Raw genomic sequence first — 23692 nt, 5'->3', positions numbered from 1 at the left:
AATGATTAAAGTCTGACATTCAGAACTTTCTATGAGGTGCCATGTATACCTTGAATTTTTGGAGCTCCTCAGCCTAGCAATTTTCTTGGTAAATAATCTGCTCACAGACAGCTCTGGGGATCATGTCGGACACCATTTCACCAAAAACTTGCTAATCGCTTTCCAAGGAATTACAGGTTTAGCTCCTGACCCCGAGGAATCTTTCAATCCCTTGAAGGAGAGGGATAGCTATCTCCCACAACAGTCAAGCAGATGTCCTGTCCCCACATCTGTTGCAGATGCTTCCAAAGTCAGTTTTGTCTTACACATTTCATGGGTAGCAAGAGTCACAGCGTTGGAAATACTAGGGATGAGCCTCTTTTCCCTTGCTGTCCACCAAACGGCCCATCAAAATGAGGGGACCCATCGTATTCAGGGATATGAACTCCCTATGACAACCACAGTGAAGGTCCTTCACTGCAAGCCACGCCAATGCCTGTGGGACCATTTGTAACACAGAGCTTCTTCCCCAGTAAGCAACTGTCAGAAATGAAAACACAGTCCACATTGTTGAAGACTGTATCTTTTAGGCCAAAATAAAGCTTTCATCCAAGCTTTCAAAACTGGATTCTTCCATCCTTTTATAAGTAAAGAGTTGACACTGGCAGGACTAACCAACTGAGTTTTGGGTTTTTTTTGGCTACGCCATGTGGCACGTGGGATCTTAGTTCCCAGGGATTGAACCTGCATACCCTGCATTGGAAGCGTGGAGTCTTAACCACTGGACCACCACGGAAGTCCCCCAGTTTGTTTTTTTTTAATTAATTAATTTATTTATTGGCTGCGTTGGGTCTTCATTGCTGCGCACAGGCTTACTCTAGTTGCGGCAAGTGGGGGCTGCTCATTGCGGTGGCTTCTCTTGCTGCGGAGCACAAGCTCTAGGTATGTGGGCTTCAGCTGTTGTGGCTCATGGGCTCTAGAGCACAGGCTCAGTTGCTGTGGCACACGGGCCTAGTCGTTCTGTGGCATGCAGGTTCTTCCTGGACTAGGGCTCGAAGCCACGTCCCCTGCACTGGCAGGCAGATTCTTAACTACGGTGCCACCAGGGAAGTCCCCCCCAGTTTGTTTTTGAAGCCAGCCCAGCACTAACCCCTGGTCACTGCTAGTTGAGTCCCTCCCATATAACATTTCAGTCTGTTTCACCATGGTGAAAGGCTCACCATCCCAACCAACTCTTAGGGCTTCAGGCAATACATCCAGATGTCCATAAAATCATTTCTTATCTGGATCTCATTACGTTTGTTGGTAATGGGAGGAAGAAGCATTTCAGCTATTAGGGAGCTTTTGTTTTCCCGAATCTGTCATTCAGTTGTGCCAAGAAACTGCAGGATGATCATAATGCAGCCTCCAGCAGCCTTTTGGTTTCTCCTTTCTCCTCTGACCATGCTGGTAGGCTCTTAACTGGCATCCATTCCAGTTACCATGGTTGTATGACAATTACCCCAAAACTTAATGGCACCAAATGACCATTTCTTATGTGCATGGAGTCTGTGGGTCAGGAATTCGTGGCAAACACAGAAGAGCTGGCTTGTCCCTGGCTCCACAATGCCTGGGGCCTCAGCTGAAAGACTCACCAGCTGGGGCAGCGCGAGCAGGTGCTCCTCAGTAGTATCTCTGTGTCTGCCTAACCTCGCCACGTGAGTACTCCAGCAGAGTGGCTTCAGTATAGCTGGATTCGTGTCCCAAGTCAGAGAGACACAGGTGGAAGCTGAATTGGTTGTCTTTTGTGACTCAGGCTTCAGGAGTCAAGCAGTGTCAATTTCTGCCTCATTCTGTCAATCGAGGCAGTTACAAAGTTCTGCCTGGGTTCAAAGAAAAGAAACGAGGATCCCAGCTTGATAGAAGAATGCCAGCTTCACAAGTTAAGAAAAGCAAATAGGACAGGATATATATTGGGACAGCCAGCTTTGGGAAAACATAATATGCCACAACACCTATATCTGGGGCAGCACCCATCCTGCATGTCTCTGTACAGAGGGGTCCCTGTTTCATCAGCACACTGAGAGCCTAGTGAAGGCAGACGGTTTCCACCCTACAAATGAAACCGACAAAACCTAGGCGGGCAAGCCTCTGCAACCCTATCACCCTCCTACCCCATATCCCATCAACCTGTTCCACCTCCAACTCCTTGGGCTAGGTGAGCAGCTCTCTTTACTGCTTGACTTCCACACTCACACTGTTTGTATTTAAAGGGAAAACACACAAACACCCTGCACTTGACCTTACTGCCATTTCCAAATTCAACTTCACTGTGATAATATCTTTCCCAATAATTCTCCCGGAGGGAAAACGTCTTTCCTTAGTTACCTATAGTTATACTATTTTGACCTCAACCTGCTGCTGCTTCCACAACTCCTCTGGAATAGCAGTACTGCCACCAATGACACTGCGGGTCAAAGTCATGGGTGACTTGAACCCATCCTCATTTCCAGTGTACTTGACACCACAGCCTTTCTATTTTCTTGAAACTCTCACTTCCTTGTTTTAGTGACATCGTGCTCTTCTAGTTTCTAGTAATTCTCTCTTTCCTCTTCCTCCACCTGGTCCCGGTATTTCTCAGCACTATTTTATAGCTTCTAGGTGCTCATCAATAGTAGCAGGTTCAAAAGGTCCCTTGATGACTCCCCAGCTGTATTTCCAACCCTAACCACTCACCCAGGACTAATTCCTATATTTTTAGCTGCCTATAGGATTTCCATTTGCCTAAAACCAAACCAATCATATCCTCCCTACCAAAAAACAAGTATTCAAACAACAAAATAAAGCAGAAAAAACCAAAACAAAACCCTGCTTCCTTCTCTAACTTCCTCATTTTAGTCAATAGTGACACCATTTCCCAAGATTTGAAACTTGTCTAGACAAGCATCATCTTTGACTCTTCCTCTTCGCATCTTGCACAACCTCTACTTAAGCCGCGTCACTAGATTTTAGATTTAGAAAGAACTTTCATGGTAACTAGTCTGCACTCATTAAACAAATAAGAGAACAGGCGGCTCAGACTTCTTGGCTTCTGGCCTCTGCTTCTTCTGACCCAGCGCATGAGGCGCCTTCCAGTACCAAGACCTATTCAATCCCATCTTTGCAAAGCCTCCAAAAAAATCTATGTTCTTTGTGGAATCAGAAGACCTGGGTTTGAGCCCTCGGAAGCTGTCTGACCACAGTTAAGTACATAGTAACTGCTAGTTGAAACTGCCTCCTGATTAACAATTTACAATGGGAAACAGATTAAATTTAAACTCCTCAGCTGGGTATTCCACGCCTCCTCCTCCCTCCGCAAACTGGCCCACTTTAATCTTCAACCTGATTTCTCACTGAAACAAAATCTGTTTCAGTTGGCAGGTCTTCTTCCCATCCTCCCTGGCCTTATTCCTGGCTCTAGACTTTAGCTCACTGCTTCCCCAGCTGGAAGAGTCCTTACACCTCTGCAAATGAAAAACAGACGTTTCCTCCAAGGCCCAGATTGAGGCCCTACTTGCTTCACTAAAGTGTCCCTGACCAACACTCCTCCAGAGGTCTTTCCAAGTTTTTTCTCAATCTCCACAACATCTCAGCTCTATTCCAAAATCTTACGTGCAATGCATACTGTCTTGTCACCTACACTGTTTCATATATCTGTGTAGTGTTCTCCAAGCTACACTATAATTTCAGGAGCCAAATAGAGTATTAGGCATTCAATAAATACCTAATTCAATGTAACAAATGTCTGCAAAGTGGTTTTTACAATGAAACATCTGATTGGGGAATTCTCTGGTGGTACAAGTGGTTAGGACTCTCACTGCCAAGGGCCCGGGGTTCAATCCCTGGTCAGGGAACTAAGATCCCACAAGCCACAGTGCAGCCAAAAAAAGAAAAAAAGAAAAAAAAAAAAAAGAAAAAAAATTCTGGTTGATTTTTAAAAACTAGAAAATGAGACCTGACATATTCAATTTTACTGGATAAAATTACTCTGTAAATAAGGATAACTTTTTTCACAGTGACTATACCAATAGTTTTCTCAATATTGTGAATAAAACACACACTGCTTGACTTCAAGGAGCTCATGATCTCGTGTTTAAGGCTAGACAAGGGGTGGTTAGAGAATAATACAATGTAACATATATTATCTTGCTCATCTGCTTACTTAAGCCCTTATTCAACACTGATCCACAGCCAAGAACCTGGAAATAAAACTATCCCTGTTGAGGCACACAAAGCCTCTGAATCAGCAAAATATTAAAAAATCACAACATTCATGACTTTTACCTATAGAAGCTGCTTGCTTGGTACCAAAATACTCTCATATTTAACCACTTAATTTCTTAGTGGCTTATTCCAATGAGAAGTTGCAAACAAGAGAGGGGGAAAAACTACAGAACCCAAAACTCAAAATGGGTTCAACTCATCAAATACTATGTAAGACTTTACTGAACACAATGATGAAAACAACAGGATTCAAATATGGTGTACTTCACCTAGCAAATTAGTCACTTAAAATGAGACAGTCTGGCAACGGATCTAGGGAAATGGGCTCATCAAGCTTTTGGGGGTGGGGGGGTGGGGAGTAGAGTGAGATAGGGGTGTATCCTGGAGGGCAGTTTGGTAAAATGCATCAGAAGCTGTGAAAACGTGCATGTCCTCCGAATGACCAATCCTGCTGCAGGGATACAGGCTACGAGAGTAACCAGGAGCAGCAATGAAGACCTGCGACAAGCAGGCTTGCCACTATATTAACTGCAATAGTGAAAAATTAAGAAATCATAAACGTCATCCTGGGCGATAAATTATATTACATTTATATGACAAAATACAATGCAGTCATTAAAAAGCTTCCCCATCAAAGGCATTTTAAGGAGATAAAGAAATACAGACGAAAAGCCTGTAAGACAGTATGATCCCAATTTCTTCATGATTAACAACAACAACAACAATACCCACTTATATAAATCCTGGCCTTTCCAATCACAAGCTTATAAATTTGGAAGTTTTTTTTTTTTCTCCCAAGTTTCATTGTTTTCATTTGAAAGATGACAATAATAATAGTACATACCTACTTCATAAGGATTAAAAAGACAATCCCTGTCAGGTTCTCAGGACAGTGACCGATACATTTATTATATACATGTAAAAAAAAAAGAGATCAAAAAACTAATGGATAGTATTACATAAAACTATTAAGGGAAACAGACCAAAAAAACACCAAAATTTTAACTAATTATTTCTGGATGGTGGCATTTCAATGAATTTTTAATCCTTTTCTTTATATTTTTTATTTCCTAGGTTTTCTAAAATGATCATATATTACCTTAAATGTTAGTCAAAAAAAAAAAAAAGGCAGCCCATTTGGATGGAGACATACAGACATTTAAAAGAGAATGTTGGGACTTCCCTGGTGGCACAGTGGTTAAGAATCTCCCTGCCAATGCAGGGGACACAGGTTTGATCCCTGCTCCAGGAAGATTCCACATGCATGGAGCAACTAAGCCCGTGCACCACAATTTCTGAGCCTTTGCTCTAGAGCCCTCAAGCCACAACTACTGAAGCTCATGAGACTAGAGCCCGTGCTCTGCAACAAGAGAAGCCACTGCAGTGAGAAGCCCTCGCACCACAATGAAGACCCAATGCATCCAAAAATAAAATCAATTAATTTCAATTAAAGAGAATGTTTCCTGAGCACTTGATATATGCCCTCAAACTGTGCTGAGGCAACTTACATGCATTAACTCATTTAATCCTCATAACTGATAATGCAGGCATTGTTAAGCCAATTTTGTAAATAAAGAAACAGGTTCAGAGAGGACAATTAAGGTGCCCAAACTTACACCAAGTAATTGACAGAAGTGAGATTTCAACCTTGGGTCAGACTGATTAACAAAGCTCAGTTCTTTTAACAAACCTCACCTCCTCACATAAAAAGAAAAATTACACCCAGAATATCCACTTCCTTTCCCTTTACACCCAGCTTTGCTTTTCTGACAGAATTTATCACCACCTGACATACCATATATTTGTTCATTTTTTTACTGTCTGTCCCTAGAATATAAGCTTCTTAAGGACAGGGATGTCGTGTGTTCACCGCTGTACCCTTAGCCCCTGACACAGAGAAAACAGACACTTGGTAAGTACTTTAGAATGAAGGATTCCGAATAGCGCTGTGACCTGATTGTCTCCGAGGTCACGTGTGGCAGCTGTGCAAATGAAGCTTGCTGAAGAAGCTGCTTTCAAGAGTCCAGGTGGGAGAGGACAAGGACATCAACTAGGGCAGAGGATGAGGAACCAAAACCAGGGGGAAGAGAAGATTCCAGAGATAGCCAGGGGATGCACTGATAGGACCCAATGACCAAGTGGACATGGGACTGAAGGACAGTGGAGAGTCAGGAGTGGAGGGCTAGGAGGAAGGCATTTTTAAGTAGGGGGAAGGAAAAGAAAAAAGGGGGGATACTCACCTCACAGCACGGGGGATGTCAAACAATTAGCAGAAAACACAGAAAAACACTCGGGAGAGCTGGGTCAGAGTGACTGGGGTGCAGGATGCGCAGATACATAGGGACCACCTGACACAATGGGAATAATCAAGCTCACCCAGTGAGAACATACAACAGAGGGTCAACTAGACAAACTACAACTTAAGAGCAGACCCGAGTTGATTCAGTAGAGCTAGGAGTTCTGGTAGTGAAAATACCACTGTGAATGTCTGTGCCAGGTAGGGCCACATCTGCCCAAAGAGCCCAGCTGCCCAATTGTGGTGGTTTTCTCCCGTGTTCTGGGATTCTACTCTGAACAAAACGACATCGACAGTGTCAAAACCTCACAAAAGTAGCCTCAAACACTCAGATGCCAATCACCACATATTTAAATTAAAATACTTTCTAATTGGTCTCCTTTTTAATCTTTCTTCACAATGATGCATCCAACACTACTACCAAATCAATATTCCTGAAACCCTAATTTCATGTCATTTCCCTGCTTGGAAAACCTCCAATGGCCTCCAGATGAGATTCTCCTTGATCCTATTCTACCTGTACTGTGAAGTGTCAACGGTATGAGCAGAATTAGGGAGCTGAATTTTGAATCCTGGGTCCACTACCTATTACCTGTGTGACCCTGGGGAAGTAACTCAACCCCTCTGGGCTCCCTCAGTTCCTCATCTGTAAAGTGGGGCTAATACCCACACCACAGAGCTGTTCTTATAAAGTAAAAATCCTTATAGAGTGCTTACTTAGCACACAACGCCTGGCAAAGGAGTTGCATCCTTTAAATGTTAACTATCATTATTACTTCTCCAAATAAACTTCCTACTCCACCTGGGACATTCTCCTTGATGATTTCTAAACACACAATGCCCATCTCAGGGCCTTTGCCCGTAGTGTTTCCATCCACGAACCACCACTCAACCACCACCACCACCAAAGAGAATTTATTCAACATTTATGCTATATATTCAAGGTGCTGGGCTAGAAATACACGAAAAACAAACAGTTCCAACCCTCAGAGCTCACCGTCAAATAATGAAAGACAGCCAGAGGAAGAGGTGCAATAATGTGTTAGAGGCGCCAGGAGAAGCACTTCCTGGAGGCAGGGGAGATGCCAACACTGAATCCTGAAAGCTGAGTGGGTGCATCATGCAGAGTGGATGCCTGTGGAGTAAGAGCAGCCAGTCCTGCGGTCACAGTCACTGTACTGAGCCAGGTGAAGCTGGAGCTCTGCGCTAAGGGCAAGCAGGGTGAGGGGTGGGGGGGTGGGTAGAGGAAGGCTACATCACCGGGGTCAGGAAGTGCTGAGACTTTATTCTGTAGGCAACAGGCAGCCACTAAAAGATGTTAAGTAGGGAACTCCTGCTTGGATTCTAGAAAAGCTACACCTGTGCTGCCCAATATGGAAGCCACATGTGACTGCTTAACTGTGCTAGTGTGACTGTGGAACTAAATTTTAATTAATTTAAATTTAAAAACTGATAAGCAATTCAGTTAGCGAAAATTTTTAAGGTATATTTAGAACAATTTGGGTATGTCAATCTATTGAATATTTTTTTCAACTGTAAGTTTAATGAACTCTAAATACAAATGAAGTATTTCTGATGAAAATTTAGCATCCAAATTGAGATGTGCTGTCAGTGTAAAATACATATGAGATTTTGAAGACAGCACAAAAGGGTAAAATCTTCATTAATAATCTTTATATTAATCACATGTTGAAATATTTTGACTATACTAGGTTAACAATGACATTAAAATTAACTTCACCTGTTTTTTACTTCTTACTGTGTCTATTAGGAAATGTAAAATGGCATGTGTGCCTTACACTGCATTCTGGAGAGCACTCATCCATCCAACAAAACCAAGGCAGATTCAAGAGGAAAGAGACTGGAAGCAGGAAGACCAATTAGAGACTCTTCTTGATGAGTCCAGAGAGACACAGGCCTGAATTATCTAAGTGCTAGCCATCTTCAAAACCTAATTCAAGACCTACTACTACCTTCAAAGCTTTTCCAATCATAACCATTCCTAATGAGTTGCCTTTCTCTTAACTACTGGGGGACTTAATCATCTGTAGGATTCACTTCAGCACTTAATCATTTCCACCTGTCACTTCTACTAAATTCTGGCGTGAGTTGTTTCTCAGATTACACTATCAGCTCTTAGACTAAAGGCCACAATTTAGGCATCTTTAATACTTCCACATTGCACAGTGCACTTTAGAAACTTTTAATAAACAGGTACATGGCTCCCCTATATTCCGTTGCATAATCTGGAGACACTCATGTCGCTAATTTTACTTTTCCTTAGGAGAAGGTTTTGACATCTTAAGGACATGAGCTAAAACGATGTAAAAGTCAACCAAGACTACCACGCCAATGTTCCAATAAAGCAGTGATATCTAAACAGTGAGCAAGCACTGGCAAACTGTATTGGATACTAGCAAAAAAAAAAAGTCAAGGTGGCAGAGCAATCTAGCATTTTCACAAGTTCTATTAAAAATCAAACAAAAAATTCTGATTATCTATGGCCTCCACTGCCAGAGATAACCTTTGCAACCTAAGCACTTAGAATGTTCATTCAAGGGAAAAAACACACGGTTTTAACATTTAAAAATTAACTCCTAAAAATCAATCCTTCTAATAAGCAACACATTTGCCAGATAGAGGGCCACATCTTACTAATAATTTAAACATTTTCCCACCTAAATCAGTCAGGTGAAGGAAAGTATTAAGGAAACATTAAAATATATACATTTTACTGTATCATTGATAATAGAGTATTTCACCTAAAGTACCACTTAAATTTTCTTAGAAGAACCCTTAAAACAAACAAAACCCCACACTCAAGCAACCGGTCAGCTTTTACCCCAACAGAAATAGGAAGGTAATAGCAACTAGTTGAAAGCAAAGGGACACTTTATGGTTATTAGCATTGATCTTCTGGGAACTTTGTGGTTCTCATATCTTTAATGTTTGACATGTAAAACAAAAGCTGACAACAGAACAAAAGAATCGATCTTTCCTGAATTTGTTTAATAGCTTCAAAGCCTATATAAGAAAAGTAATTAAAGTTTCTATCTTCAAACAATTGAGCAATCAAAGATGGAGTCACAACAGCTCATAGGGAAAAATAAGTTAAGGCTGTTCAAGTCTGAAAGGCAGAAGAAATGGGGGAAACCTGTCAAACAGCCTGGATGAAATCAGGGAGTTAAAAAGAAAGCACTCATTTCCTTTAGCACTGTGGGAAAATCCCGGTGCTAAAAGAAAGCTAAGGAAAGTTTGGTTTGGCTGATTTCATTTTGTTTTCCTTCCAACATCATCACTGAGTTTGACCAGCTGCCTTCCTCCCCTCCCATTACTCAGTAAAAACTCCCCCACTGAATTGTCTTCCGGAGCCTCGCGCCCCCGCCTCCCGGCCTGCAAACGTGCTCAGACGCCTCTGGGCATGTTGTGGTCTCACCAGTCTGCGGGCCAGCGTTCCGAACTCAATGGACAATGGGAGCTCACCCCCGTCCACGCCAACTACAAAGCTCAGGAGGGCCATTTCCCTTTTCCTGCCCAGATGCTGTTTTTCCCCCTTCGAAGCACGGCCCAATGCTCCACTACAGCCCCAGTTTGGTCTGGGACGCCTGTCTCCCTTCCCACCTGCAGAACTGCTGAACCGCCCCCTCCCCCCAAACAAGTTGTAAGGCAGCGCACAGGTCAAAAGGGACCCCTTCCCCGGGGGCTTTATTGGGGGCACGGGTTTCAAAGTCCAGGTAGAACGGGGAGGAGGTGTCTCTGGATGCCTGATCATAGCCCTCAAGGCTAAGCCGTCCCCACTGTCCCCTCGCCAGCCTCTACTTGTCTCCCATCCCCCTACAGCGAGGAGAGCGGGGAGGTACGAGCAGGCAGCACGGCCACCTCCTCCAGTGGAGCCCTCGGCGATACTCACCCTTTCACCACAAAGAAGGGGTCCTCCATGGACATGGCGTCCCGGCCCCCCGCCGCCTCACGCCTGCTCCGCGCACAGGGCGCCCGCGCCCTCCGAACCTCCCTCGACCCACCGCACCCACCCCGCGCGGCCGCCGGCGCCTCGGCCTGGGGGACCCGGAGCTTCTGCGTGCGCAGGCTGGGATGCACCGGCCGGCCGCGGGTCCAGCACTTGGTCAGCACGGCAGACCAAATCCCTGACTCTGGCGCCGGCCCCCGCGGCTGCCTCCTGCCCCGTCCGGCCGCCTAGCTCCGCCCCCGAGCTTCTCAGCCTCGGCCAATCACGAACGCCATCCGCCACACCACTTCCGCACCCGTGCTCACATGACCAGATCCGGCCCCGCCCCTCATCGGCGGGGCCTGGGCGTCTTGTCACACGACCCTGGAGGCGGGGCTCTGGGGGCTGTGGGGGAGCGCGCGTCGTCTCGCGACTCGCCCCTCAGGATTCAGGGGGAGGAGTTGCTTGTTCCCTTGCAGGAAAGGCGGTCAGGTTTCCTAGATACGCGGTAGTAACTGCTTTGCACAATCCTTTCACCTTTCTTCTACTTTTGATACTAGGTTTTTGATAACGTGGATTTAGAAATCCATCTCTTCCTCGACTTACAATAAAGCATGCTCGTGTACATTATCTGACATATGATAATGTCGCACAACTCCTTTATGTAGGTCTTACTATATCCAGCAATGCGCTGAGGGCTGTATGTGCATTGTCTCAGCATTCTTGGGCTGGGGAGTGGGGAGGTATTATCATTCCCATTTAGTAGATGAAAGAAGTTCAGAGAGGTTTCAAGATTTCCTGTGCTCACACAAGCTGGGTGGGGCAGTGCCAGAGAATCTGCACTTTCTACAAAACTGGGGTGTGTTTTCTTTTGCTGTGTATTCTTCAAGTGACCAGTAAAGTAATTTCTTCATGCAGTATATGGTGTTTCCCAAGAGAGAAAACTTTTGAGGGACAAAGAGAGGGTCAGGTATAGCAACGTCTTCCTAGCTAAGTGGTTCGAAAGCAATTCCAGACAGCGTTTTGGTCAGAACGGTTTTCAAACTCATATGCTAGATATGCTGTGCGGGTTGTGAACTGTAACTGCTGGTGATCATTGAGCACTTCCTGTGTGTCAGGCACTGTGCTAAGCGTTATCTCGGTTGCTCTCACAGTGAGGTAGTTACTGTTGTTATCCGTATTTTACACATGAGAAATCTGAGACTCTTGGAGGTTAAGTGACTTGCTTAAAGTACCAGTCTTTTTGGAGATAGAAGAGTCCTTGGAGCCAGACAAGCCCTGTTTGAACCTGAGTTCTACTATTTGGTTCCTCATCTATAAAACGTGAATTATAGTATCTATCTCATGGATTGTTGTGAAGATTAAATAAAAATGCATGGAAACTCCAAGGCCCCAATGAAGTGAGGCAGTGAAGTCAGGGAAACTAGTCTGGAAGCTGCTGTGGTCATCTAGCCTGAAGGGGTGAGGACCAGACTAGGACGACAGCAGTTGTAAATGGAGAGGCAGGAGAAAATCTTGACAGATGTTTCCAAGGAAAAAACAAAACACTAGACATGATGAGAGAGTGAATGGGGTTAAGGAGGAGAGAGGTGAAAGTCAAAGACTCCAGGCTTCTCTGAGACCACAGAGGAGAGAGGAGGTCAGGTGTGGCGAAAAAAAGAAGCTGTTGGAAGAAAACTGTTCTGGTTCTAAACATATTGAGATGAGGAACTGAAAAGGGGTAGCATGTCGACCCAAGCTAATTGGGTCTCCTGACAGAGCTTAGCTAATGTAGTCTTGAGGGTCCGATTCAAGTGCTCAACTTTCCCTGAGCTTTGTGGTCTGTAAGCGGTGTGGAGCTTCCATTTGACTCCCAGTGTCTTGGACAAAATCTGAACTATCGCAGACACAAAGTCTGGCCCATTGTCAGACCCTATGGAGAGAGGTGGCCCATATCTGGGGATTATGTCTCTTAGTAGGGCCTTGGCCACCTCTCATGCCCGTTCAGTGTGCATGGGGTAGGCCTCAGCCCATCCCGAGTAGGTGCAGACTATCACAAGCAAATACTTATAGCCTCGGTAAGGCTTGACTTCAGTAAAGTCCACTTCTAAATCTTCAAAGGGCAATGTCCCAACTGTCTGCACCTCTGGGCTGCGTCTTGGTCTTTGGCTGGCATTGTTTTGTGCACAAGTCACGCACCTAGCACTGATCTGGGCACACAGGGTTGGGAGCTTAGGAATGAAATAGTAGCAGCTCAGTAGACTTTCTAGTGCAGTTTTCCCTAAGTTGTCTCATGGTGTTGCTTCACCAGCTGGACTGCTGTAGCACTGGGGATGAAGAGTCTTTGGTCTGGAAGCTTCCATCAGCCCTCTTTTCCTTTAGTTCCTCCCTCACCTAAAGCCCATTGATCTTCTTCTTTGGTATACCTCGGGGATGGGGCAATTCTGGTGCCAAGAGGACCTTAGAAATCGGCTGCAGACCCAATGTGGGACTCGGTTGTGTCACCGCCTCCTTGGCTGCCTGGTCAGCCAACCAATTTCCTTTGCTGACTGGATCAGTTCCTTTCTGGTGGCCTTTGCAATGGATGACTGCCACCTGGGAAGGCTTCCAAATTACCTCTAACAGCTGAAGGATTTCTTCTCTGTTTTTGATCCCTTTTCCCCCTGCTGTTAGTAGTCCCCTCTCTTTATAGATGGCTCCATGAACGTGCACAGTAGCAAAGGCATATCTTGAGTCTGTGTAGATGTTGACTCGCCTCCCTTTGGCGTGCCTCAGCGCCTGGATGAGTGCCCGCAGCTCAGCCCGTTGTGCCGACCACCCCTGTGGCAAGGCCTCAGCCTTTATTATCTCATCTGTTGTTGTTATTGCATGGCCTGCTTTGCGTTGTCCTTTCTGGACGAAACTGCTTCCGTCAGTGAACAGTTCCAGTTCTGGGTTCTGGAGGGGAGTGTCCGTCAGGTCTGGCCTGCATGAGTAGATTTCATCCAGGACCTCTTCACAGTCGTGATCGGGAGTTCCCTCCTCCGTAAGTAAGAAGGTGGCAGGATTCAGTGTCTGCACAGTCTCGAGGCGGACCCATGGGTTTTTGCAGAGCAGTCCTTGATAGTGAGTCATTCTGGTGTCGGTCAGCCATTTATGTCCCTGGCTGTTCATCAGCGTGGTAACAGCCTGGGGGACTTTCACATTTATATTCTGTCCCAGTGTAAGCTTGTCTGCTTCTCTGACCAGGACCACTGTAGCAGCTAATGCCCGGAGACATGGCAACCATCCTGAGGCCACAGGATCCAGTCATTTGGACAGATATGCGACCGGGCGCTGCCATGGCCCAACTGTTTGTGTGAGGACCCCCAGTGCAGTATGATTTTTCTCATGCATGAAGAGGTTAAAGTCCCGTGTCACATCTGGCAGCCCTAATGCTGGAGCGCTGGTTAAGAGTCTCTTTATCTCCTTGAAGGCTTTTTCTTGTTTAGGCCCCCACTCTAGGGGGTCCTTACCAGACCCTGCCATGGCCTCATACAACAGCTTGGCAGTTTCAGAGAAACTTGGTATCCAGGTCCGGCAGAATCCGGCAGCCCCGAGGAACTCACAGACTTCTTTCTTGGTGCTTGGCAGAGATATTGAACAAATGGTTTGCTTCCTTTCATGTCTGAGCACCTGATGCCTTCTCAATAGGGCACATCCAAGGCACTTGACCTCCTGTCTGCAGATCTACCCCTTTTTCCATGACACCTTGTACCCCGTGGTGGAGAGTAGGGCCAATAGGGCTTTGGTGCCTTTCCAGCAGTCCTCTTGGGTGGGACTGGCTAGCAACAGGTCATCTACGTACTGGAGTAGGGCTTCTCTGGGGAAGGCAGCAAGATCTGCAGCCAGTGCTTCACCAAACAAGGTAGGCAAGTTTTTGAAGCCTTGTGGCAGTCGAGTCCAAGTCAGCTGTGTCTTTCTTCCAGTGTGTGGGTCTTCCCATTCAAAGGCAAACAAAGGCTGGCTGGCTGGTGATAGCCGGAGGCAAAAGAAAGCGTCCTTGAGATCCTGGCAGGTGAACCAGCTCGCTTGGGCGGGTAAGAGGCTCAGGAGGGTGTCAGGATTCAGGACCACTGGATGGATGGTGATCACTGCATTGTTGGTGGTTTGGAGGTCCTGGACAGGGTGATAGTCTTTCCCTCCAGGCTTCTTGACTGGTAGGAGTGGAGTGTTCCAGGGAGACTGACACTTGATCAGAATTCTGGCGTCACACAGGCGCTGGATGTGGCCCCGAACTCCCAGACGTGCCTCTTGCAGTATTGGATATTGCCTCTGCCTGACAGGAGTGGCCCCTGGCCTCAGGTCCACCACGATGGGTGCATGGGTTTTGGCTAAACCTGGGGGCCCCTTTTCTGCCCAGACAGCAGGGAACTCTTCTAGCAGGCTAGCTGGATTCATTTGTTCTCTTTCTGAAGAATAGAGACGGCATTCATCTTCCCTGGGCACAGTCACAGCCATTATCAGAGCTGGTTTGCTCCCCAGGGTGAGGCTTGAGGGCTTCCCGGGGACAAAGGTGATCTGTGCCCCGAGCCTTGTCAGCAAGTTTCTGCCCAGCAAAGGAATGGGGCACTCTGGTAAGCACAGGAATTCATGAGCACTAGGTGGCCCCCTAGCTGACATGAGCGGGCCTTGCAGAATGAGTGGGCAGTCCGGTCCCCTGTGGCCCCAATGATGGTTGCTGTTCAACCTGTGAGGGGAGCCACAGGTGTGGTTACCACAGAATGTTCAGCTCCAGTATCCACCATAAAAGTCATTGATTGGCCCCCTACTTTCACTGCGACCGTAGGCTCCCAGGGCCCAGGATCAGGGAGCCTGGTCCTCCCTATCCCAATCCTACTCCAGCCAGGCCGATAAGGTCTTGGACTGCTGGCTCAGGCTGGTACCTTCCTCTGCTGGGTTGACTGAACTTCTTTGACCCTTCAGCTGTCCCTCTATGTTGGGGACGTTCATTCTTCCAGTGTCCGGTCTCTTTGCAATAAGCACACTGGTCGCAACATAGTGGCGGTCTCCTCTTGGCTTCCCCTTTCCGTGGGGGAGCAGTCTGCTTTACCGGACGTGGGTTCCCCAATGCAGCGGCCAGCAGGGGCACCTTCTGCTTCATGCGCTTGTCAGCCACCTTTTGGGCTTCTTGGTCGTGGTTCACAAACACCTTGTTTGCAACTTCCAACAGCTGGGTGGCATTCATTCCAGCAAAGCCTTCAAGCTTCTGAAGCTTATGGCAGATGTCAGCGTGAGACTGGGCCATGAACACCGCGTTGACCATGCGTTGGTTTTCCCGTGCTTCACGGTCAAAAGGGGTATACACCTGGAATGCCTCACACAGTCTTTCACAGAACTCCATGGGTGATTCATCTGCCTTTTGGTGCACTTCTGTTGTCTTGGACATGTTGGCTGGTTTTCTGGCTCTTGCCCTCAGTCCTTGCAGCAGGGCTTGTCGGTATTTATCAAGAGAGTCCTTCCCATCTGGGGCGTTGAAGTCCCAGTTGGGTCGATCGTCCAGTGCAGCCCTCAGGGCACAGGCTGCAGGATCTACTGTACCAGCTGGTGCCTGCCCTTGGAACCATTTCTATGCCTCTGACAGGGTCCGGCAGCGTTCCTCGGTGTTGAGGAGAGTCAGGAGAAGATGGCGGCAGTTGTCCCAGGAAGGTTGGTGGGTGTAAAAAATGGACTCAAGGAGGTCAATCATTGCTTGTGGCTTCTCCGAATAGGACGGGGTGTGGTGTTTCCAGTTGAGAATGTCAGTGGTGCTGAAGGGCTGATAATAAAGGAGCAGGCATCCTGGCTGGACAGAGCTGTCCTCATTGACCTGGAGTGGGCCTTGGGCCTCTCGCAAGGGCATCTGCAGGGCTGTGGGCTTTTGAACTGGTTGGTTGGCCAAGCAAAGTCGCCGGGCTTGGAGGGCGCTCTGGATTTGGAGGCGGTGGAGACACAGATGGTGGAGGGCTGTCTGGTAAAGGGTGAGGAGACTGAATGGGAACTGGTGGAGCAGCTGGCATATAGAGCAGAGGCACAGGGGCCTTTTCTTTGGGGTCTGCCTGGTGGATACCCTTTGCTGGCTTTTCTTTGCTTGTCCTCGGAGCCAGTTGGGCCATGAAGATTCTACACTGTCCTGCCCATTTGCACAGAACCGAACCCAAGGAGGCAGCTGAACAGAGATTTGCAACCAGGAATCTATGTATGGAAACTGATCTTGGTGCCCAGGGGTCCCTGTCACCACTAGGTACACAGCTCTAACCGCAGGGAGGTTTAGAGTAGCCTCCGCAGGCCATCCCACCCTGAAGGTGGGCCATTCTAACTCGCACAGAGTGCGGAGCTTTCCCAAGGTCATCTTAACCCCATAGTCTCCGGAAAAATCTTTCTTAGAGTTTTTCATCATACACTCCAAAACAGTCAGCTTAGAGAAACTTTCCCCCATGTTGACAAGTGTAATCTACCTCTTTGACCAGGGAGGAGAGGGGCACGCACGGGAAGGGCCTTGTCTTAGGGCCTCATAACCCAGGTAGTGCTGATGTCAGTACTCCTGGAAAGCCCAGTATTCCCAGACAGCACGAGTATGTGCCTCCTTAAAGATGGCCCTGATCGTTAAATGTCTCAGGGAGACAGGGCTGAAAGGAGGCTTTTTGTTTGTTTGTTTCTTTGTTTATTTTTTGTAATGGAGTTTTGTGGAGGAATAACTTCAGGTGGGGCTCTGGAGGGGGTCTGGAGTGATTGACCCTCTTATGGGCGCTGAGCAGGCAGAGGGAGCAAGTATGCATACTCCTTGCCTAAGTGAAGAACATGAAATCCTTGGGGAATCAGGGGATGATGAAGGAAAGGTGACAGAGGAAAGCAGCCTCATAATGAGAATCTGAAAGTAGACAAGAACATGTCAGAGTATGCCGCTCTGCACAGACCAGTCCGGGGGACCAAGGGGGAGGGAGGTACAGATCTGTCTGGCAAATGGGGCAAGTCTCTTGGGGAAAACATAATTTCTCAATAAGCCGGCTCAGAGTCAAGTGACAGAAGGGGAGAGTGAGCCATAAAATTTTAAGAAAATAATATTGGCGGAGGGCCCTAGGGCAAAAGGGCCATTTGGAGATACACAATTGCTAAATCAAATCAGTAATCAATTGTCTCCCCCCCACCCCCGTCTATCCCGCCCTGTGTCGGTGTCACAAAAACAAACAAGGGTGGGTGCCCCCTCAGGAGGGGAGACCATTCAGGTGCCCGCCTGGCCACATCATGGTGGGGAACTTAGGTGCCTCTTAGCTTCAGCTGGTGGTATAGAGTCCCGACTTGAATCTGACTCACAGGGAGGGACTGGGTCCCCCAGAGACAGACACCTCCCTGAGCCGTGTGAGGTCACCATGGAACCACAGGTTAGGGCCCACTCAGACTCCATAGCCATGAAGGCTGTGGAACCATACAATCACCCTGGAACAAAGAGGATGAACCAGGGTGCTCACTCACACTCACATTCACACCAGAGTTTATCACAGTGCCTCCCCACTCTGGGAAGGTCCCTAACTGGTGGGTGCCTCCCCCTCTCTGGGAAGGTCCCTAACTGGTGGGTGCCTCCCCTCTCTGGGAAGGTCGCTAACTGGTGGTCTTCTTACTGAAGACCATAGAAGGTGATCAAGCTCCTCTTCCATCTGGAGACTGGACCTGACTGAGTTCAGTGCTCCGGGGCCTTACCTGATCCTGTGGCTGTTCCTGGTGAGTTGCTCCATCCCTCCAATGAGTCTGGTTGGGGCCCGGCCTTCTGGAGAGTTGGAGAACCAGTCCGAAAGAGAACCCGGAATACCGTTGGGTGGTGTGCCTCCTCATTCATCTTGGAGCTCCTCCGCTCCAACTCAGCAGAGCCACCAGTCCGGAGGCTCAAGGGGCTGGCGTGGTTGGAATCTCTCTGGGGCCTCCACAAATGTTACAGAAATCGGTCCATCAAGAAACCAAGCACCACACTCAGAGGGTTGGAGAACTTGGGTTTATTAAGCCGGCGGCACCAGACGAGCTAACGCTCCAAAGTTCTGGGCCCCAAGCTCAGGGTGAGCTTTACTTTTATAGTGCACATATTTACAGAGCATGGAAGTTTCCAAACAGAAGCTTCCAAGAGCAGGTGCAGAACATTCCATTTTTTTAGCAAAACATCTTAAAGTTACATTCGATTGCTGATCATCCTGTTTTTCTGTTTTTCTCAGCCCAGCAAGCATATTTCACAAAAGCAAAACAAGCATGGAGTTATTTTTAGCTGAGTGTAAGTTTCTAACTTTCCTCTTCACTCTCACTGTCCTCAACTATGAAATGGACACCATAATAATACCTTCCTCATAGTGTCATGAGGATTAAATGACTTATGTTTGAGAAGTGCTGGAAACAGTGCTGGCACGTGTGACTCTCTTACTATGTACTAGGCACTGAGGGCACAGAGATGAACAGGCTTGGTCCTTGACTTCAGGGAACTCTCAGACTGGTGGGAGAGACAGTCTGTTACACACAATGAGAGAAGGGCATGGGTTGCCATAGAAATGCAGAGACAAGCTACCAGTTTATTTGTGCATGTTGGGGGTGGGGCTTCTAAATAATGACTAGAGGCAGGAGACAGCAGGGGAGCCTGTTGGGGAGCCATGGCAGGGGGTGTTGCTGGAATAGAAGAAACAAGATTGTGGTAGCAGGAGCTAAGGCTGGAAATGGGCAGGGTCAGTTTATCGGTGCAGCCCTTGATCGTGCTGTTAGGAACTGTGGATGCTCTGCTGTAGATCATGGCAGCTGAGGGAACTGACAGGATAATACTCTACACAGGTGCAGCAGTGGCTGAAAGGTCAGCTGGGAGGTCCTGGTCCAGAGGAGGAATGAGGGTGTCCTGAAATAGGCTCACTGCAACTAGGATGGGGAGGAGGGATACATTTGAGAAATACTTCAGAAGCAAAATGGTTGAATGAATGGTTCAGTGTATTGGGGGGGTTGGTGAACGAAGAGAGAGGGTTCTGGAGTTGGAAGCGGGTAGTTGTTAGTGCCAGTCACTGAGAAAGAGAACACGGGAGGATTAGATTTAGGGTGGATATAAATTAATTAGCGTGTTGGTTTTCCCCACTAAACTGTAAACTCCTGGAGGGCGGGAGACCATCTTAATGTTATTATCACCTCAATGTCTGGCATAGCCTCTTATTATCTATCCCATGAATTTATTAATTAAACCACAAATGAGTGGTCAGAGTTTTATAAGCAGAAATCAAGAGGGTAGGGACTTCCCTGGTGGCACAGTGGTTAAGAATCTGCCTGCCAATGCAGGGGACACGGGTTCGATCCCTGGTCTGGGACGATCCCACATGCTGCAGAGCAACTAAGCCCATGTGCCACAACTACTGAGCCCACGTGCCACAACTACTGAAGACCACATGCCTAGAGCCCGTACTCCGCAACGAGAAGCCACCGCAATAAGAAGCCCACACATCACAATGAAGAGTAGCCCCCACTTGCCACAACTAGAGAAAGTCCACGTGCAGCAACAAAGACCCAAATGCAGCCAATAAATATATTATAATTAAATTTATAAGAAAAAAAGAAAGAAATCGAGAGGGTAGAGGTCAGAAGCTTGGAGAAGTCCCATAATTACAAGTTTGGAAAAGGTACCAACAATGGATATAGTGGAGGGTTGAGATATGAAATGTGTGTGTGTGTGGGGGGGGGGGGTGTCCCTTTCTTTAACATGTTAGCTTCTTTCACCATCTCTCAAAACAACCTAGACCTTGGCCTCTGCTGCCCCAGGGAAAGGGAAGTATAGCTAAAGTGCAAAGAGAAACAAAGGAAGCTCTCAGGACTCATCAAGCTGTAACACTTAAACTCCATCCATTTTGCTGGAAAAGGCTAACAATCCAACTCTGAGTTTTGTGTGGAGTCCTGAGAGGGCATCCATGAGAACCTCGGGTCCCTGAGTGAGTCTCCAAAGTTAGGAGACAGGGTGATGGAGGATGCTTACTGGGTCCTGCAAGGCATCCTGTGCTGAAATAGGAAATGCCAAAGCAGAGAAGAGGGCACAGGCCACCAGGCCAAGATCCCATGAGGATAAGCATCAGGAAAGATCAAATCACACCCTATTGCTAAGGGTGCCAGAATAGACCCGAGCCACCTCCAACCCCTAAAAGCTGTGTAAGTTCCATGACATCCCTGCAAGGCGATCTCCTCCATTCTCAAATGGGAATAACATCCAAACTTCTCCCTCACTAGGTCATTTTAAGGACCCATTTATGAGAACACATTTTGCAGTGTTTGAGATACTATGCCCTCCTAAGTCCTTTTTAAAAATAACTAAAAAATTTTAAATTGTGGTAAAATACACATAGCATAAAATTTACCATCTTAACCATTTTTAAGTATACTGTTCAATAGTGTTAAGTACATTCACATTGTTGCTCAACCAATCTCCAGAACTCTTTTCATTTACAAAACTGAAACTCTGTACCCATTAATCACCTCCCCATTCTCCCCTCCCCCACTCCCTGGCAACCACCATTCTACTTTCTATCTCTATGAATTTAACTTCTCTAGATACATCATGTAAGTGGAATCATAGAGTATTTGTCTCTTTGTGATTGGCTTTTTTCACTTAGCATAATGTCCTCAAGGTTCATTCATATTGCAGCATGTCAGAGTGTCCTTCCTTTTTAAGGCTGAGTAATATTCCATTGTATGTATATACCATGTTTTGTTTATCCTTTCATCTATTGATGGACACTTGGGTTGCTTTCACCTTTTGACAATTGTGAATGATGCTGCTATGAACGTGGATGTACCAGTATCTCTTTGAGACCCTGTTTTCAATTCTTTTGGATGTACAACCAGAATTGGAATTGCTGGATCATAATTTTTTGAGGACCCACCAGACTGTTTTCCATAGTAGCTGCACCATTTTACATTCCCACTAACAGTGCACAAGGGTTTCAATTTATTCACATTCTTTTTAACACTTGTTATTTTCTGTATGTGTGGTTTTATTACTATAGTACCATCCTAATGGGTGTGAAGTATGTCTCATGGTTTTGACTTGCATTTCCCTAATAATTAGTGCTATTGAGCACTTTTTCATGTAAACATTTCATTACAGAAAATTCCCAAACTTTATTTTTATTTTTTTTAATTAAAAAAAATTTTTGTTTTATATTGGAGTATAGTTGATTTGCAATGTTGTGTTAGTTCCGGGTATACAGCAAAGTGATTCAGTTATACATATACATATATCTATTCTTTTTCAGATTCTCTTCCCACTTAGGTTATTATAGAATATTGGGTAGAGTTCCCTTGCCAAACTTTCTTCTTCTTCTTCCTCTTCTTCTTCTTCCTCGTCCTCCCTCCTCCCCACCCCCTCCCCCTTCTTCTTCTCCTCCGTGAAGGAAATTGTGGCATTTATTGTAAGGTGCCACAAGGAGTCGGGAGCAGCTAATGCTCACAAAGCCTGAACTCCTCAATAAGCTTCAGGGAGGCATTTTTAAAGGCCAGGTGAGGGAGGGGAGTTGCAAGGTACGTGATCAGGTCATGCACAATTCTCTGATTGGTTGAAGGGGAGGTAACAGGGTGATGTCAGAGGGGTTAACATTATCAATCTTCAGGCTCCACTAGGTCTGGGGGCTACGTGCTCATAGTCATCAAGCAGTTAACTTCTTCCACTTTGTGGGAGTTTTAGCACCTGTAAAACAACCCAGGAAATGTGCATCAGATACTGGTATCTAGGTGCTTCAGAGGAGAGCTAAAGCAGAGGATATGGGGAAGGGGTCTGTCTGGGAAGGCCTTATAGATAGGGTCCTGCAGGGTTACACATCTCCCAGTCCCTTGTCAAACTTTAAACGCATGTTTTTCTATGTATGAAAAATGTCTATATTTATTTAAAAAAATGGCTTATTGGCCATTTGTATATCTTCTTTAGAGAAGTGACTATTCAAGTCCTTTGCTTATTTTAAAATTGTGTTTGTCTTTGTTGTTGAGTTCACCTTTTTGAAACAGAGTGAAAAGTGCTACATATGCAGGTGTCAAAAATTATCTGCACTCTGGCTGTATAATTTAATTAACTTTTAGAAAAGACAAATACATCATTTTTCAACATAATCTCCTTTCTTTTCAATACACTTTGTCCATCTGTTAACAAGCTTTCACATCCCCTCATTAGAAAATGTTTTAGGCTGAGCTGCGAGCCACGAATGTTCTGCTGTCTTCACTTCTTCTTCAGAAGTGAATCCGGCTCCTTCTTGATGGCTAACACTTGTGTGACCTTCCTTGAAGTTCTCTATCCATTCACACACACTTCTTTGTGACAAAACATGTCTTCACGACCCACTGTATTTTCTTACATTATGGATTTATTTCTCCATACTGCGCACAAAGTCTTCGATAAATAATGGCACCAGGTACACCCTCAGACCACAAAAAATGAATCACTGCATGCTGCTCTTCTTTCCTGCAAATCACAAGTGGGGCATCCATTTTTGCTCACAGCGCAGTTACAAATGAACTGATGTAACATGTTCACTCCTGCACAGCAGTGACTGGGGAGATGGTAGCCTTGAATAGAAAGTGCTGATAAGACAGTGTGGCCAGGGCTTCCCTGGTGGCGCAGTGGTTAAGATTCCGCCTGCCAATGCAGGGGACACGGGTTTGATCCCTGGCCCAGGAAGATCCCACATGCTGCAGAGCAACTAAGCCTGTGTACCACAACTACTGAGCCTGTGCTCTAGAGTCCATGAGCCGCAACTATTGAGCCCATGTGCTGCAACTATTGAGCCCATATGCTACAACTAATGAAGCCCATATGCCGCAACAAGAGAAGCCACAGGAATGAGAAGCCCAAGCACCGCAAGGAAGAGTAGACCCTGCTGGCCGCAGCTAGAGAAAGCCCCTGCGCAGCAACGAAGACCCAATGCAGCCAATAAAAATAAAAAAAAAAAAGTGCTGCCAACAGAAGTTTTAATGTAACCGGAGTGCAGATGATTTTTGACTCACCCTCGAAGATGTTAGGTATTATACTGTTCATCGTTATCCCAATCTTTTAAAGCCCTGAGATGCATACTCTTGTTCTGGAACACTTCAGAAGACACTCACTCTTGTTGGCATCCATTGACCTGGTTATGGCTGTCTACCTTTCCCAGCACCAGCCACAGGAAATATCCGCATACTGCTCATGTTTTCTTTCTTCTCCTTAGTTGTTACCATCATCTGCACCCTTATCTACATGCTAGGTTAAAATAAAACAATTTTAGTCAATT

General features: G+C 46.3%; 1 protein-coding gene across 3 annotated transcripts in view; it reads right to left on the bottom strand.

Moving 5' to 3' along the window:
- Positions 1-10703, bottom strand: part of STX6 (syntaxin 6) — a 40355-nt gene extending 29652 nt beyond the window's left edge. For all 3 annotated transcript variants that reach the window (XM_057726882.1, XM_057726883.1, XM_057726884.1), the window contains exon 1: positions 10428-10703. In XM_057726882.1, coding sequence (XP_057582865.1) covers positions 10428-10462 — 35 coding nt within the window. In that variant the 5' untranslated portion in view covers positions 10463-10703. The remainder of the gene's footprint in view (positions 1-10427) is intronic.
- Positions 10704-23692: the final 12989 nt, after the last annotated feature.

This window comes from Hippopotamus amphibius, chromosome 3 (genome assembly GCF_030028045.1).
Source record: "Hippopotamus amphibius kiboko isolate mHipAmp2 chromosome 3, mHipAmp2.hap2, whole genome shotgun sequence".
Taxonomy (NCBI): domain Eukaryota; kingdom Metazoa; phylum Chordata; class Mammalia; order Artiodactyla; family Hippopotamidae; genus Hippopotamus; species Hippopotamus amphibius.
Note: the sequence above shows the minus strand (reverse complement) of the source record. Positions and strands in the feature narration are given on the sequence as shown.